At 41.4% G+C, this 14400-nt stretch overlaps 1 protein-coding gene across 9 annotated transcripts in view; it reads left to right on the forward strand.

Moving 5' to 3' along the window:
- Positions 1-14400, forward strand: part of PDE10A (phosphodiesterase 10A) — a 400353-nt gene that overhangs the window by 322251 nt on the left and 63702 nt on the right. For all 9 annotated transcript variants that reach the window (XM_083176481.1, XM_083176480.1, XM_083176485.1 and 6 more), the window contains 2 exons: positions 2308-2448; positions 11070-11225. In XM_083176481.1, the coding sequence (XP_083032607.1) occupies positions 2308-2448; positions 11070-11225 (297 nt within the window). The remainder of the gene's footprint in view (positions 1-2307; positions 2449-11069; positions 11226-14400) is intronic.

The following is a 14400-nucleotide window of genomic DNA, read 5'->3' on the forward strand; positions in this document are numbered from 1 at the left end:
AAAGTAAGACGCTAAAGCCGTTTTGACTGTACTCCGTTGCATTGTGATAAGCATGCATTTTAGTGGTCTTCTAAAATGCATTTCCCATATACTTTTTGAGTATGTTTGTTTGGGAGGGTAACCTCAATAACATTAAATTCCAGTCTATCCTGAACACCTCACAATGTTGTTTTAAGTCCAAAGGGTTGCATCGATGTAGTTGGATGACTATGCTGAGAGACACAAATGGGCGGCACAAACACGTGACCCATCTAGGAATGGCACTGCAACGGCAGACAAGAGGGCAGTTTGAAAAACCTGTGCCAAATCAATGCTCTAAAGAGCACCTAATGCAAAGAAAATAGGTACAAGATGGAATTGTCCTTGGGCCCCACCACCAACCCACCCTTATGTTGCGTAAATAGGACATACACACTTTATCAAACCAATCGTTTTAGCGACAGGGTCTGCGACATGACTGTAGCTGAAATTATTGCTTTATTTGGGCCCCCCCCCAAAAAAGAAGCAATTCATATCTCCCTGTACAAACCGGCTATACAGAGGCAAGATGTCATTCTCATCTTCGGATTCCTCACCCCCTTCAGTATGTACATCCTCATTCTCACAGATTGGCCATTTGTCCTTGCTGGAATCCACAATCACAGGTCCCTCTGTAGTCTCTGGAGGCTGGTCTTTATTGCAGAATTGATCATTCGTTTTGATGAACATCATCTTCTCCACATTTTATGGAAGCAACCTCCTATGCCGCTCACTGACCAGGTTCCCGGCTGCACTAAAAAATCTTTCGGAGTACACTCTGGAGGGGGGACAACTCAGGTAAAATAGTCAGTTTGTACAGGGGCTTCCAAATTGCCTCTTTTTCCTGCCAGTACATGTACGGACTGTCTGACATGCCTACTTGGATGCTGTCACCCAAGTAATCCTCCACCATTTTTTCAATGGTGACAGCATTGTATGCTGCGACAGCAGAAATGTCAGCAATTGTTGGCAGGTCCTTCAGTCTGGACCAGATGTCTAAACTCGCTCCTGCCTGCCCTGCATCACTAGTAGCAAAACAATTGTGAAGGAAACCTCTGCGCTTGTTGCAGCCTATGAAATTGTACAGTTGTATGAAAACACCAATCATACAAGGAATATGCACAGAAGAGATACTGACAGTTTCTGGGCACAGACAGGATTCGCTCTTTTCCTTATGATCTTGGTTTTACCCAAAAAGGAAAAGGAGAGAAAATACACAATAGTGCAAAACAGTATAGAACACTGGAGTAGTGGATCAATTCCATCCAGGATATAGTTAACACTGGACTCGTACCCGTTAAGATGGTCTACTTTTTTAGGGTAAACATATTGTGCATTCTGCTTGTCCAGACGATATATAAGAGAAAGATACACAGAATAGTGCAGCACAGTATGGAACACCGAATAATAACGATTTCCAGGATATTATTTAGACTTGACTCGTACCCATTAAGGTGGTCTACTTTTTTAGGGTAGACGTATAAAGCATCCTTAGTGGGCGGTAACGTCACCGTAAGGATTCGATGGTAGTCCTGACTCAGAGCACAGCCTCTCCCAGGAGCTGCCAGCCTATCAAAGAGTCTGTATAATTCAACCCGGATTTAATGTGAAAGTGCTGGAGCCGGGTCAGACACGAGATCGACCCGGTATGGCTATGTGAAAAAAGCACTATAAGAATTGCCTATCCCCAATATTGTCACATCTAGGCTTTGGCCACCTTGTTGTATTGTATTGTAAAATGTCCAGCTGATCAATCATGTCTGTATTTTATTTGTGGCATATTTTTATTAAACAGTTACAGTATGTCTCTTATTTAAGCCAGCCAGTTTGCAGCGGTCTATGGAGATCCTTTGTAAAGTGCAACAGAATATGCTGCGCTTTATAAGAAACTGTTAATATTTCCACCAATATTTTATTATTTATTAACAGTTGTGAGTAGTTATTAGAAAAGGGACTATAAATGACAATTCTATATAAATACACATGCTAGAACAAAAATGTTCCAGATGAAATGCTGTTAGAAAGTTACCAATAATTAAACAGCAGAAGGTTGACATACTTGTAGACATCTGCAAAGTGTCAACATAGACATAATGTCAATGTCTGAAAGGTCGACTTTTCTGTGAGGATTATGGGTATATATAGCATCATGAATTAAAGAATTATTAATTCTGCACTCGATATAGTTTCTTTTAAAGCCTCATGATCTATCCCTGTAATATATATCCTAGAACTTCCATTCATCATAATATTGACTACTCATTTTTGTGCTTTTTATTAATTTTTCAGAGCTTATGTATGTTTACACCAACCGGAACCATGGGCGGACAGACACAGCTAACTCCTGCTGGACCAGTAGAATATGGCACTACAGTATCTGCCCATGTAGCCAAATCCCGAAATACTGTGTTAGTAGAAGATATTCTAGGGGTAAAGTATATAAGCTTTTTTATAGGTTTTAGTATATAACTATTTTATAAAACCTAGCAATTTCAACTAATACAGTCGTGATTTTTATTTATTTAGAGATACTGAATCAAATCTATTTGCAAACAGGGCTGCCGAGAGGGGGGGGGGAGCGGATACTAGCTACCCAGGCCCGAGCTTGCTGGAGGGGCCAGGTGGGCCTCCCCCTACCCTTCCCCCTCCATCCCTCCTGGGCAGCACACACCTACAGCATGAACTGTGTGCTGCCCGCAGGCTCAGCATGAGCATCTCACTGACTCATGCTGAGCCTGCTGTCAGCACAGCACAGGCTGTAGGTATGTGCTGCTGCTGGAGAGGGGGGGGGGAGCAATAATAACACTCCCCCCTCGATTTTAAAGTGTTTTTTTCAACCCCTCCCTAAATGTTTTTGAGGCGGAACCTAATCACGGGAGGTGGCCACGCCTCCCATGATTAGGCCACACCTCGAAAATTTTACCGGGGCATGGCATACCTCTCAGCGGCCCTGTTTGCAAATATACATATAAAATTTTAGTAGCCCAAACAAAGTGCAGCCAAGAGTGCTGGCACTGTACTTTTTATAATAACTTTTAATAACTATATTAATAGATTACAACAAATTAATAGACAATCAGATATTTCCTTTTTAAATTGTAATCTGTGCTAGTAAAAATAGTCTGATATGGGTTACAATACTAGTGGGATGTTTCAGGGTAACCTAATGACAGCCTCCTCAGAGGCTGAAATGGACATCAGGTGGATGCAATATGTTACCTGTATGGCTACCTTGGCATAAAGGGACATTATTCCTCTTCTAAATAGTGAGTGTGGGCTCTTCATTATTATTATTTTTTTTTTACTGTTTGGGGTGAGTGTGTTTTTATATTTTGTATATGGATCATTGCACCAGATATATAATCTTTTTTAAATTCACTGTTGTAGGCTTTTGGGTACTTGTTTCCTAGCACGGCCACAATCACGGGCATCGCGGGTAATTTTTAGTGGCCTGCGATTTCCCATTGAAATGCATTGAAAAAAGTGAAAATCGCGTCGGTCGCATCGCAGGCGGCTAAAAAAGGCTTAAATGGTCCAGACGCGATGCCCGCGATTTCCCATAGGGAACAATGTTAAATGCCTCAATTTACCCAAATCATCGCGGGGCTCGCTGCGCTCGCCTCGCTGCGCTCGCCACACTATTCTATTCGCAACTCCACGCCGACGTGGATAGTGGGGGTATGAAAAGGTCGGAGGACGCGTACCGCCGCCCCTCGCGGGCATGCTGCGCTCGCCATGCTTCGGGTTCATGTTGATCGTGGGGTGGCGTTAACTAATTTGGGGGGACCATTTCACTGTTCAGGGGTGTTTTTGGGGGTTTCTGGCCCATTTAACATTGTTCCCTATGGGAAATCGCGGGCATCGCGTCGGTCGCATCGCATGCGATTTTTTAGCCTGCATGCGATGCGACCGACGCGATTTTTTACCTGCGATGCCCAAGATCATGATCGGTGTGGCCGTGCTAGGAAACAAGTACCGGCTTTTGATATAAATTACACCACTCAGCCATAAGTTTAAAACCACTGAAGACATTATTATTATTATTATTATTATTATTATTATTATTATTATTATTATTTGGTACTTGTTTCCTAGCACGGCGCCCATCGCATATCGTACTTAGTGGTGTGCGATGCGATATTCCCGTTAAATTAACAGGAGTGCTTGTACAATGAAATATTGCATAGCATTGCATGCCAGCAAATGACATGCAATGCGATTTTTAATTGTACAAGCACCCTGATGGGTGCTTACAATGTTAAATGCACCCCCATTGTCAACGCCACCCCCACTATCAACACCAACCCGAAGCGTGGCGAGCGGCGGCGGTACACGTCCTCCGAACTTTATCCATGTCGGCGTGGAGTTGATTTTAGATAGTGCCGAGCCCAAGCACGAAGCGCCGTGAGCAGATGCGGAATACATGTAAAGTAATCCCTGTCCCCTCGCGGGGCTCGCTGCGCTCACCACGCTTCGTGCTAGGTGGCTCGATGCGCTCGCCTCACTATATAGTATCAACTCCACGCCGACGTGGATAGTGGGGGTATGAAAAGGTCCTAGGACGTGTACCGCCACCCCTCGCAGGCTCGCTGCGCTTGCCACGCTTTGGGTTGGCATTGATAGTGGGGATGACGTTGACAATGGGGGTACATTTAACATTGTAAGCACCCATCAGGGTGCTTGTACAATTAAAAATCGCATCACATGCCGCTATATTGCATGGGATGCAATGCAATTGTATAAGATGCAGTACAATCAAAATCGGAGGCGCCGTGCTAGGAAACCAGTACCTATTATTTATATGGCACCACAAAGTTTCCACAAGAACAGATAACAATTTACAGTACAAGACAATTTAGGACAAGTACATGCTAAATAAGGATAGTTGCATTGGGGACAGGACACTGAAACAATTATCAGGGTGGCAGAGATACTGTATATATATTCTAAGAAAAGCACATGAAGAGAGAGGGCCCTGCTTGTGAGAGCTTACATTCTAAAGGGGAGAGTTAGACAGACTGGGGTGACACAGAAGGGGTACAAGAGCGCATAAACAGGGGGTTAGTATGAGAGATGGTTGGGTCTTATGCGGGAGGGTGGGAAGATGATCTGCTCAGTCTTCAATATTTTAAGTCTACATTGATTAAGACATTGATTATCTGGTTACTATACCAAAATGGGTTAGGATTTATTAGGCATTAAGGGGCCGATTCAGACCCGTTTAGTCGAGTCCTAATTCAGCCACATTTTCAATGGTGGCAGAGGAACGGCCAGCATTTTATGGGCATCCCCATAAATACAACGGGAATTCTGGCTCCTTGATGCCTGCATGGGGTGAGTGGTAGACATCAAATGACATTGGCTCCCGCCCGTATTCGGCCATCTCTGGCCAAGATAAGTCAGTTCAGAATGACTTTTATTTGGGGTGAGTTTACAGGGAAAAAAAATAATTAGATGCTCAGCGACCATCGAATGATTTTTCTCCCAGGCGGCCACATGCAAGGGGATTTAGATGGCAGGGGGAGGGTGTTTGGTGGGGCGGGGCTTACCTGTTCGCTAGGCTGTGAGTGTATGCAGCCTATGAAACAGGTCTGAATCAGGTGCTAAGTGAACAGGTCAGTTCTTAAAGTTGAATTCCAAAGTATCTGAGTGACTTGAAAATGGCCAAGTTGTGATGGGTAAAAAACTAGGTCAGAGCATGTCCAATAGTGTAGGCCTTGTGGGTCGTTACCAGTAGGCAGTGATTTAGTACCTATCAAAAGTAGTCCAATAAAAAGACAACCATTGAGCTTATGACTAGGTCATGGCTGCCCAAGACTCATTGATGCTCATGGTGAGCAAACCTAGCCTGTCCATATCTGACTTATGATAGAAAGGCACAGAGTTTATCGTACCACGTCCCTCCCTTGTCGGGATTCCAGCGTCGGGATTTTGAATCACTCCCATGAGAGGTGCTGGAAAAGCAAGCAATGGAGGTCCCACCACAAAACATACAGGAATTAAACTATGTGTTGCTAACATCTTTGTACAAAGTAACCCAGGGCACCTTCAGAGGTCTTGTGGCGTACATGCCTTGACAGGCCAGAGCTGTTATTGTGGAATGAAGGGGAAACTAAACAATACTAGGCAGGTATTTTTAATGTTATGGCTGATTGGTGTATGTTTTATATACACATACAGTATATACATATATATGCAGTACTATTTTTCTGGAAAAATAGGTTCAGGAACTCCAGGTCTGGGGTGGATCAATTAGCAGGAGGGAGAGATAGATGTTTATTTTGTATTTAGAAACAAAGGCACTCACAGGTGACTTTAAAATAAAACTTATCTTATGAAAAGTACATTTTCAGTTCCTGATGATGTCATATGTAATTAGAGGTTCAGGAACTGAGTTCCTGCTGAAAAATAGCACTGTATATATGTATATGTATGGTACTGTTCTTGTTATAGGTTACGCACCATGCTTCCAGTGCTCACCATTTAGTACATTTCTGTGATACGTGTCAAGGGATATGTGTGACTTGGGGGGTTATTCTAGTCCATTCTTTCTGACAAAATCCTTCTTAGATGGACAAAACCATGTGCACTGCGGGTGGGGCAGATGTAACTTGTGCAGAGAGAATTAGATTTGGGTGGGGTTTTTCTTCAAAGTGAGATCTATATTGAAGTGTAAAATCATGCAGTCAGTATTTTCCCTCCACAGAAACAAAATAACTCACCCAAATGTAATTCTCTCTGCACATGTTACATCTGCCCCCCTGCAGTGCACATGGTTTTGTCCATCTAAGAAGGATTTTGTCAGAAAGAATGAACTAGAATAAACCCCTTGATTGGGAAGGATAAGATGTTATTGGGGGTATAGCTAGGTCTACAAATTCCTAAAATATGACAGAGTGCATTCAAACAATCTACCCAAAGAGGTAAGAATACAGCTAATGTAATGACTTATGTAGATTTTTTGTTGTTGCCTTAATAGTACTAGCACAATGAAATGTATAAGTTACACTTATTTGCTACTATTGTATATAAATATTTAAATCAATGGATTGTCTAATTCATTCTATTAAAACATGGCAGGATCTTTTGTAATTCCTTTTCTCTTACAATCTTCATAAAGGCGGAGACAGGGACCAACATACATAAATGCTTACTGAATCTGTCTCCTCCCGCTCCTTTGCATAGAGTGCCACTGACATTAGGGAGGGGCTGCCAGCAAAGAAGAGGATGGAGGCAGATAAAATAAGGTAACTAAATAGTAAGCATTTTTGCATAAATGTTGGAATAGCCAGCTTAAAATAAAAACTGTCAGAAAATCATCATTAATAGTGCCAGGACTTGCTTTTGTGAAGTCTTCACTATACCTTGATGACTTTGATAACATTTCTATGGAAACAAACATTTATGTGGCATATTTGTCCAAAATAATAGTTGCAGTAGAAGTAATTGAGTTCTAAAGGGTTTATGCAAAGGCAAATAAAGACATGTCTCGGTGTGGTGCACCTAAGAATTGACACATGAATACATAACTTTTATTGTATCTATTAAAAAGAAAAGCGAAGTAAAAGACACAAAGTACATACATAACATAGGCCCTTATTCTGATCGGTGCGGCCCGATCAGAAATATGCGGTGATGTCCGTCTTGGCGAATCCCCGCCTTCCGTACGGATCGCCACCTCCGTCCGTTTGCGGATATGTGGCGGTCCGCATGAATGTGGACGGGGATACGCCTCCTCCATGGTGGGAGCAGCCCCTGCATTCGATGGTCGCCGAACATCGAATGCAGGGCCGCACGCTCCACCAGGTCCCGCAACACAAGACCACACGGACACTTGTCCGTGTGAAATCTTGTATGGGGGCGGGCAGCTGACATCCGGCGATGTCAGATGCCCGCCCCGTACCCACGCGTCACGGCCTCATTACCATGCATACGCCCCGCGTTTGCATGGGAACGCCCATGAAACGCGGGGCGTATGCATAGGGTAATGAGGATAAGTAGCCCCTCACGCCCCTCTACGCCCCCTGTGCGGCGTATAAAGAATCCATGCGGCGAAATCGCCTGCACATGCGCAGAGTGACCTCTGCACATGCGCAGACGATAAACATTGGCGGCCCGTACGCAAGCGGGAATATCCGCACCGATCAGAATAAGGGCCATAAAGACACAGACGTGTTTTAAAAAGGATAAGGTATCCTTACAATGTGGGGCTCCAAACCCAAATGTAGTAATACAAAGTAATTTTTATTTGTGTAAATATGTTGCTCTTTTGACTGTAGCGATCTCAATACAATTTAGCAGTGGCTGCGTGTTCTCATACACATTAGCAGAGAAAATCGGATATAATCTCTGATATTTTCAGCTAGTATTTAGTATGACAATATATGGTAAATTGTCAAACCAATCCTAATACTTCTTACCCGACCCGATAAGTGTGGCGTGGTACGGGAGAGCCGGCAGCGCCAGGTGGCAGCGTCACTTGCTGCGCCTGGAGGGGTTGCTGCACACAATAGCATACAATACAATTTAGCAGTGATTGCGTGTTCTCATACACATTCGCAGAGAAAGAATGATATGATTTCCAATATTGCAACTAGTATTTGGTATGACAATAAATTGGCAGATTGGAGTGATCTTGCAACCAATCTTGGTAGGACAATGGCAGCGTTACTTGCTGTGCCCGGAGGGGTTGCTGCACACAATAGCATACAATACAATTTAGCAGTGATTGCGTGTTCTCAAATATTTGCGTGTTCCAATATTTGCAGCTTGTATTTGGTATGACAATAAATTGGCAGATTGGAGTGATCTTTGGTCCTGAAGAAGCTCATTTGCGAAGCGTACGCCGACCGTACACCTCACGTGTGTGCTCCACCCCCTCCCCATATACCAATGCATTTTGATCTGTCTAGCATAAAAATTCTTTATTTCAGCAGAGGTGCGTCCTGGCAGGCTCCTTAATAGTGAGTCCTGCCGTTGACCATCACAGTGTGCTATCCATGGACTTGTGACGATTCAGCTCTGGCCAAGCGGGCGCTTCAGTGGCACCACAAGTAGCCATGATCAGCAACCCTTCCGGGCGCAGCTAGTGATGCCGCCACCCGGCGTTGTCAGCTCTCCCGCACCACGCTCCACATAGCGGGTCGGGGTATTAGTATTGGCTTCACAAGGGCACTCACCATATGCTACATAAGTGCGATCTTGCCTGAGATTGGTTGCAAGATCACTCCAATCTGCCAATTTATTGTAATACCAAATACTAGCTGCAAATATTGGAAATCATATCCGTCTTTCTCTGCAAATGTGTATGAGAACACGCAATCACTGCTAAATTGTATTGTATGCTATTGTGTGCAGCAACCCCTCCGGGCGCAGCAAGTGACGCTGCCACCCGGCGTTGCCGGCTCTCCCGCACCACGCTTCACATAGTGGGTTGGGGTATTAGTATTGGCTTCACAAGGGCACTCACCATATGCTACATAAGTGCGATCTTGCCTGAGATTGGTTGCAAGATCACTCCAATCTGCCAATTTATTGTAATACCAAATACTAGCTGCAAATATTGGAAATCATATCCGTCTTTCTCTGCGAATGTGTATGAGAACACGCAATCACTGCTAAATTGTATTGTATGCTATTGTGTGCAGCAAGTGACGCTGCCGGCTCCCCCGTACCAAGCCACACTTAGCGGGTCGGGTAAGAAGTATTAGGATTGGTTTGACAATTTACCAATTATTGCCATACTAAATACTAGTTGAAAATATCGGAGATTATATCCGATTTTCTCTGCTAATGTGTATGAGAACACGCAGCCACTGCTAAATTGTATGGAGATCGCTACAGTCAAAAGAGCAACATATTTACACAAATAAAAATTACTTTGAATTACTACATTTGGGTTTGGAGCCCCACGTTGTAAGGATACCTTATCCTTTTTTAAACACATGTCTGTGTCTTTATGTTATGTATGTACTTTGTGTCTTTTACTTCGCTTTTCTTTTTAATAGATACAAAAAAAGTTATGTATTAATGTGTCAATTCTTAGGTGCACAACACCGAGACATGTCTTTATTTGCCTTTGCATAAACCCTTTTGCCTTCTAACCATGTCCAGTGGTAGCACACCCCAGTTATTAAGGTTTCTTATCAATCCTTTAATTTAATACCTTGGGGTCCACTCTCCAGATATTCTTACATCACTCCCCTGTGCGATTAACTTTCCCCCTTTTCTTGTTTGTAGTTGAGTTCTATAAATCACCCTGCTTTGCATCCAAAATTGTGGTGTATTGTTGTGTTTTAATAACCTTGACCATGCTGTGTAGCCCAACTCTACGTTGTTATAATCATTTATTTATTTATTAACAGTTTCTTATATAGCGCACACATATTCCGCAGCGCTTTCCAGAGAATATTTGAACATTCACTTCCGTCCCTGCCCCAGTGGAGCTTACAATCTATATTCCCTGCCACATGTACATGCACACACAGACATTCTAGGGTTAATTTGTTGGGAGCCAATTAGCCTACCAGTATATTTTTGAATTGTGGGAGGAAACCGGAGTGGGTTACGCAAGTACAGGGAGAATATACAAACTCCACACAGTTACAGCCATGGTGGGAATCGAACCCATGACCTCAGTGCTGTGAGGCATTAATGCTAACCATTACACCTAAGATTACTTGAAAACATTTTGTTGCTTTAATATTGTGTTCAAATCCATAGTAAGCAACACGAACACACATTACACATAAATAATCATTACAGTATGTAATGAAACCTGTTTCAAATAATGAGTCAAACAGATTTACTGAATGCATATTTTTAGTGTTTCAATTTCTATCTTCTGGGAAATATAAAAGGTTTCTTTCCATGCAGGATAATATGAAGCTACAGTATATAAAAATGTGTGCTAGTCTTTTGAACTGATTCCTTAATCCAGTCGTTGGATGTACAGTGGGCGTTTTGGATGACTAACAATTACAAACTGAAATTGTTTCATTTTATGTTAGGAGATAATTTAACATGTATATTTTAAATGATCTATATTTTAGGATGAAAGGTTTCCTAAAGGTACAGGACTGGACTCAGGGACTCGTATCCAGTCTGTTCTTTGCTTACCAATTGTTACAGCTATTGGAGATCTTATTGGGATTCTAGAACTTCATAGGCACTGGGGAAGAGAAGCCTTCAGTGTGTGTAATCAACAGGTAAACTTCCAATAATAAATACTATAGGAATTAAACCGTGCATTTATCTAGAAAAAAGCACAAAGTAGAAAGCGCTAATGGACTATAACTCACACAATTTAATCAATTAAGAAATCAAATATTTATTTATAAAAAATGAAAAATACAAAAAACTTTTTAAGCACCGGCCGGTGAGACATTTAATACCATAAAATCATATACTGGTGACACAACGATGCATAGAAGTATTAATTATCAAAGTTTAGCAGCAATTAGCCAAAAGGATATAAATTATCACTATTTAGCAGCAATTAGCCCAAACCAAATTAAATTATGCAGCCACTCTATTCAGCCTCGAGTATAAAGAATAGTTGTAAGTAATTTTCTCCAATATCACGTATTATACTGGAATAGGCATCCAATCAAGTAAGATGGATGTTTGTAATTCCAGTGTAGCAAAGAATGGGTTAATTTGTAAGTTCAGTGTAGCAGCAAATTAGTACTCATTCACTCAAAGCAGTTTCGCTGTTATAGTTTGTAGCTGTGGATTTACAGAATTGCCACATACACTGAATTTATTCCAAGCAGTATGCTGTTAAAAAAAATTGGCATTAGATAAGCTCCCATCCATGCAGGTATATGTTAGTTCAGGATCTAATGTGGCAACAAATCATTGATAATTTATGCAAATAAGAAGCTTATTTACTTATGCTCCGTGTTTGTAGAATCGCAAGTTATTGTAATCCACTTTGGGGTCAGTCCTTCTGCACCTGGAGTGGGGAGTGGTGCCTTCCACTGTGCAGCCTTCTCTAGAGCGCTCAGCTCCGGTCACCTGGTCTCCCGATCAGCGGCTTCCTTAGATCTCTCAAGGAAACCGCTGACCAAGTTTGGGCTAATTGCTGCTAAATAGGGATAATTGATATCCTTTTGGCTAACTGCTGCTAAACTTTGATAATTAATACTTCTATGCACCGTTGTGTCACCAGTATAAGATTTTATGGTATTAAATGTCTCAACTGCTGGTGCTTAAAAAGTTTTTTATAATATATGTATTTTTGCTTTTTATAAATAAATATTTGATTTCTTAATTGATCAAATTGTGTGAGTTATAGTCCATTAGCGCCGTCTACTTTGTGCTTTTTTTATTGTCTCTATACTAAGGGTTGAGTATCCCTTATAGACAGCAGCTTGGACTACAACCTATTTTTTTGCGCTCAGTTTTTATACATTTTGCCATTTATCTAGAAAGCTGAATGTCTTTATGAACTTATAATGAACATTTATGTATAAACTCAAGTTGTAAAACAGATACTGAGATAAACATTTTACATATACTGTAGGTAGTGTACTGTATAACTGTATAGTGGTTGTTATTCATTAAAAAATCTTGTGTAGTCTAGGTTTTGTGGTCAAATGGGAGCCTAACAAGCAAATATCACTATAGCCAATACAGGTTGAGTATCCCGTATCCGAGTATCCGTTATCCGAATTATTCAGAAAACCATACATTCCAGAAAGTGAATAAAAAATATTTTTTTTGCTAAAAACTCACTGGGGACATTTGTAACAGCACTACTGGTGACATGATATGTAACTGGCACTATATATGTGCAAGAAAATGATTGCTTGGCATTCAAATTCAATATCTGAGATAGTACACAAATTTTGTTTCATGTTTTGAAACCTTGTTTTTTGAACAAATAAAATATATTTGTGTGTATTTTATGTGGTAATAAAATATATTTGTGTGTATTTTATGTGTTTATACAGCATACATGCAAGATACTTCAAAATACATAATTGAAATATTAAAATATTCCGAAATACGGAATAATCCGTTATCCAAAATTCTCCTGGTCCCGAGCATTTTGGATACGGGATACTCAACCTGTACTTACTTTTTAACAGTAGATGAGTGTGTGTGGTAGTTAGCACTACTGAGGTCTTGGATTTGCTTTAAACCAAAGCTGTAATTGGGAGGAGTTCTATGTTCTCTCTTTGTGATTATTCCAATATTGTGTAATGGCCACACCATTACAAATGTACAGCAACATGACATAACCAAAATACTTTGTTGCTCATGAAAACCTGGAAATGAACTGACTGCTAACCATGGTCACAATCATTGTGCAATACAGTTTGTGCAGGTAGAACACTGCAGCTGGTAATGGGTATGGAGTTGCATTTATTGGCTAACTTTGTGTTCCCTTTTTATATATATATTTTTTAAGAGAAAACATGGACCTATTCATTGGCAATCACTTTTTTATGGTTTTACCTTTCTCTTAAACTTTTAAGTGCAGGTAGGGCAAATGTAATGTGCAGAGAGAGTTAGATTCGGGTGGGATATTTTAAAACTGAAATCTAAATTGTGGTTGGTGTCGCAGGACCCTGTAGGTTAAGTATGAAAAATAAATTGGTGTAGTGTGGGGTGTGAGCCTCTCTGAGATTCAGGGTTGGGCCTGTGTGCACTGCTCAAACTGTACCCATATTAATACGCCACTTGTTCTTTGGCAAAGGCATATGACTTGGGTGGCAAACATTATGGGGGAAATTTACTAAGAAAATTTGTAAAATTTTCATCGCAAAACCAAAATTTGTAAATTTGTAACATTTTCATCGCAAAACCAAAAATCGATGAGATGCGCTATTGTATACAATATTGTATGCAATAATTGTAACATGTATGGGCACCTTTAGATTTATTCTTGTTCTACTGGACAGAGAACAATTTTTCCTGTATTATAGTCTCTCTGTAATGTTGGTTACATGAACATCATCTATTTTATAAATATGAAACCCCATTGAAACTTATGGTATTTCATTTAAATACACAAACATTCTTTTTTCATCCTATACTAAAGAAAAAGAGCCATTTATATCAAATATATAAAGAAGCATAAAAGTGAATTGTAACTAGTACCCCTTTCACACCAGCCTGAATTCCTGGGTTGGCCCCGGGAACAACCCGAGACCTACACCAGTGTGTGTAGGGTTCCTGGTCCAGATTCCCAGGAATTCAACGGTGCTAGATAGCAGTGTTGCTCCCGGGACCAGCCCAGGAAACAGGCCGGTGTGAGAGGTACTTACCTGGCATCCCGGCTTGCTTCCATCTGGAAAGTGGGTTCCGGGGTCCAGGGATCTGGGCAGCGAAGTCCGGTGTCTGGGAAGAGAGGTTCAGGGGTCCGGGTGGTGG

Source organism: Crinia signifera, chromosome 3 (genome assembly GCF_055691185.1).
Source record: "Crinia signifera chromosome 3, ASM5569118v1, whole genome shotgun sequence".
Classification (NCBI taxonomy): domain Eukaryota; kingdom Metazoa; phylum Chordata; class Amphibia; order Anura; family Myobatrachidae; genus Crinia; species Crinia signifera.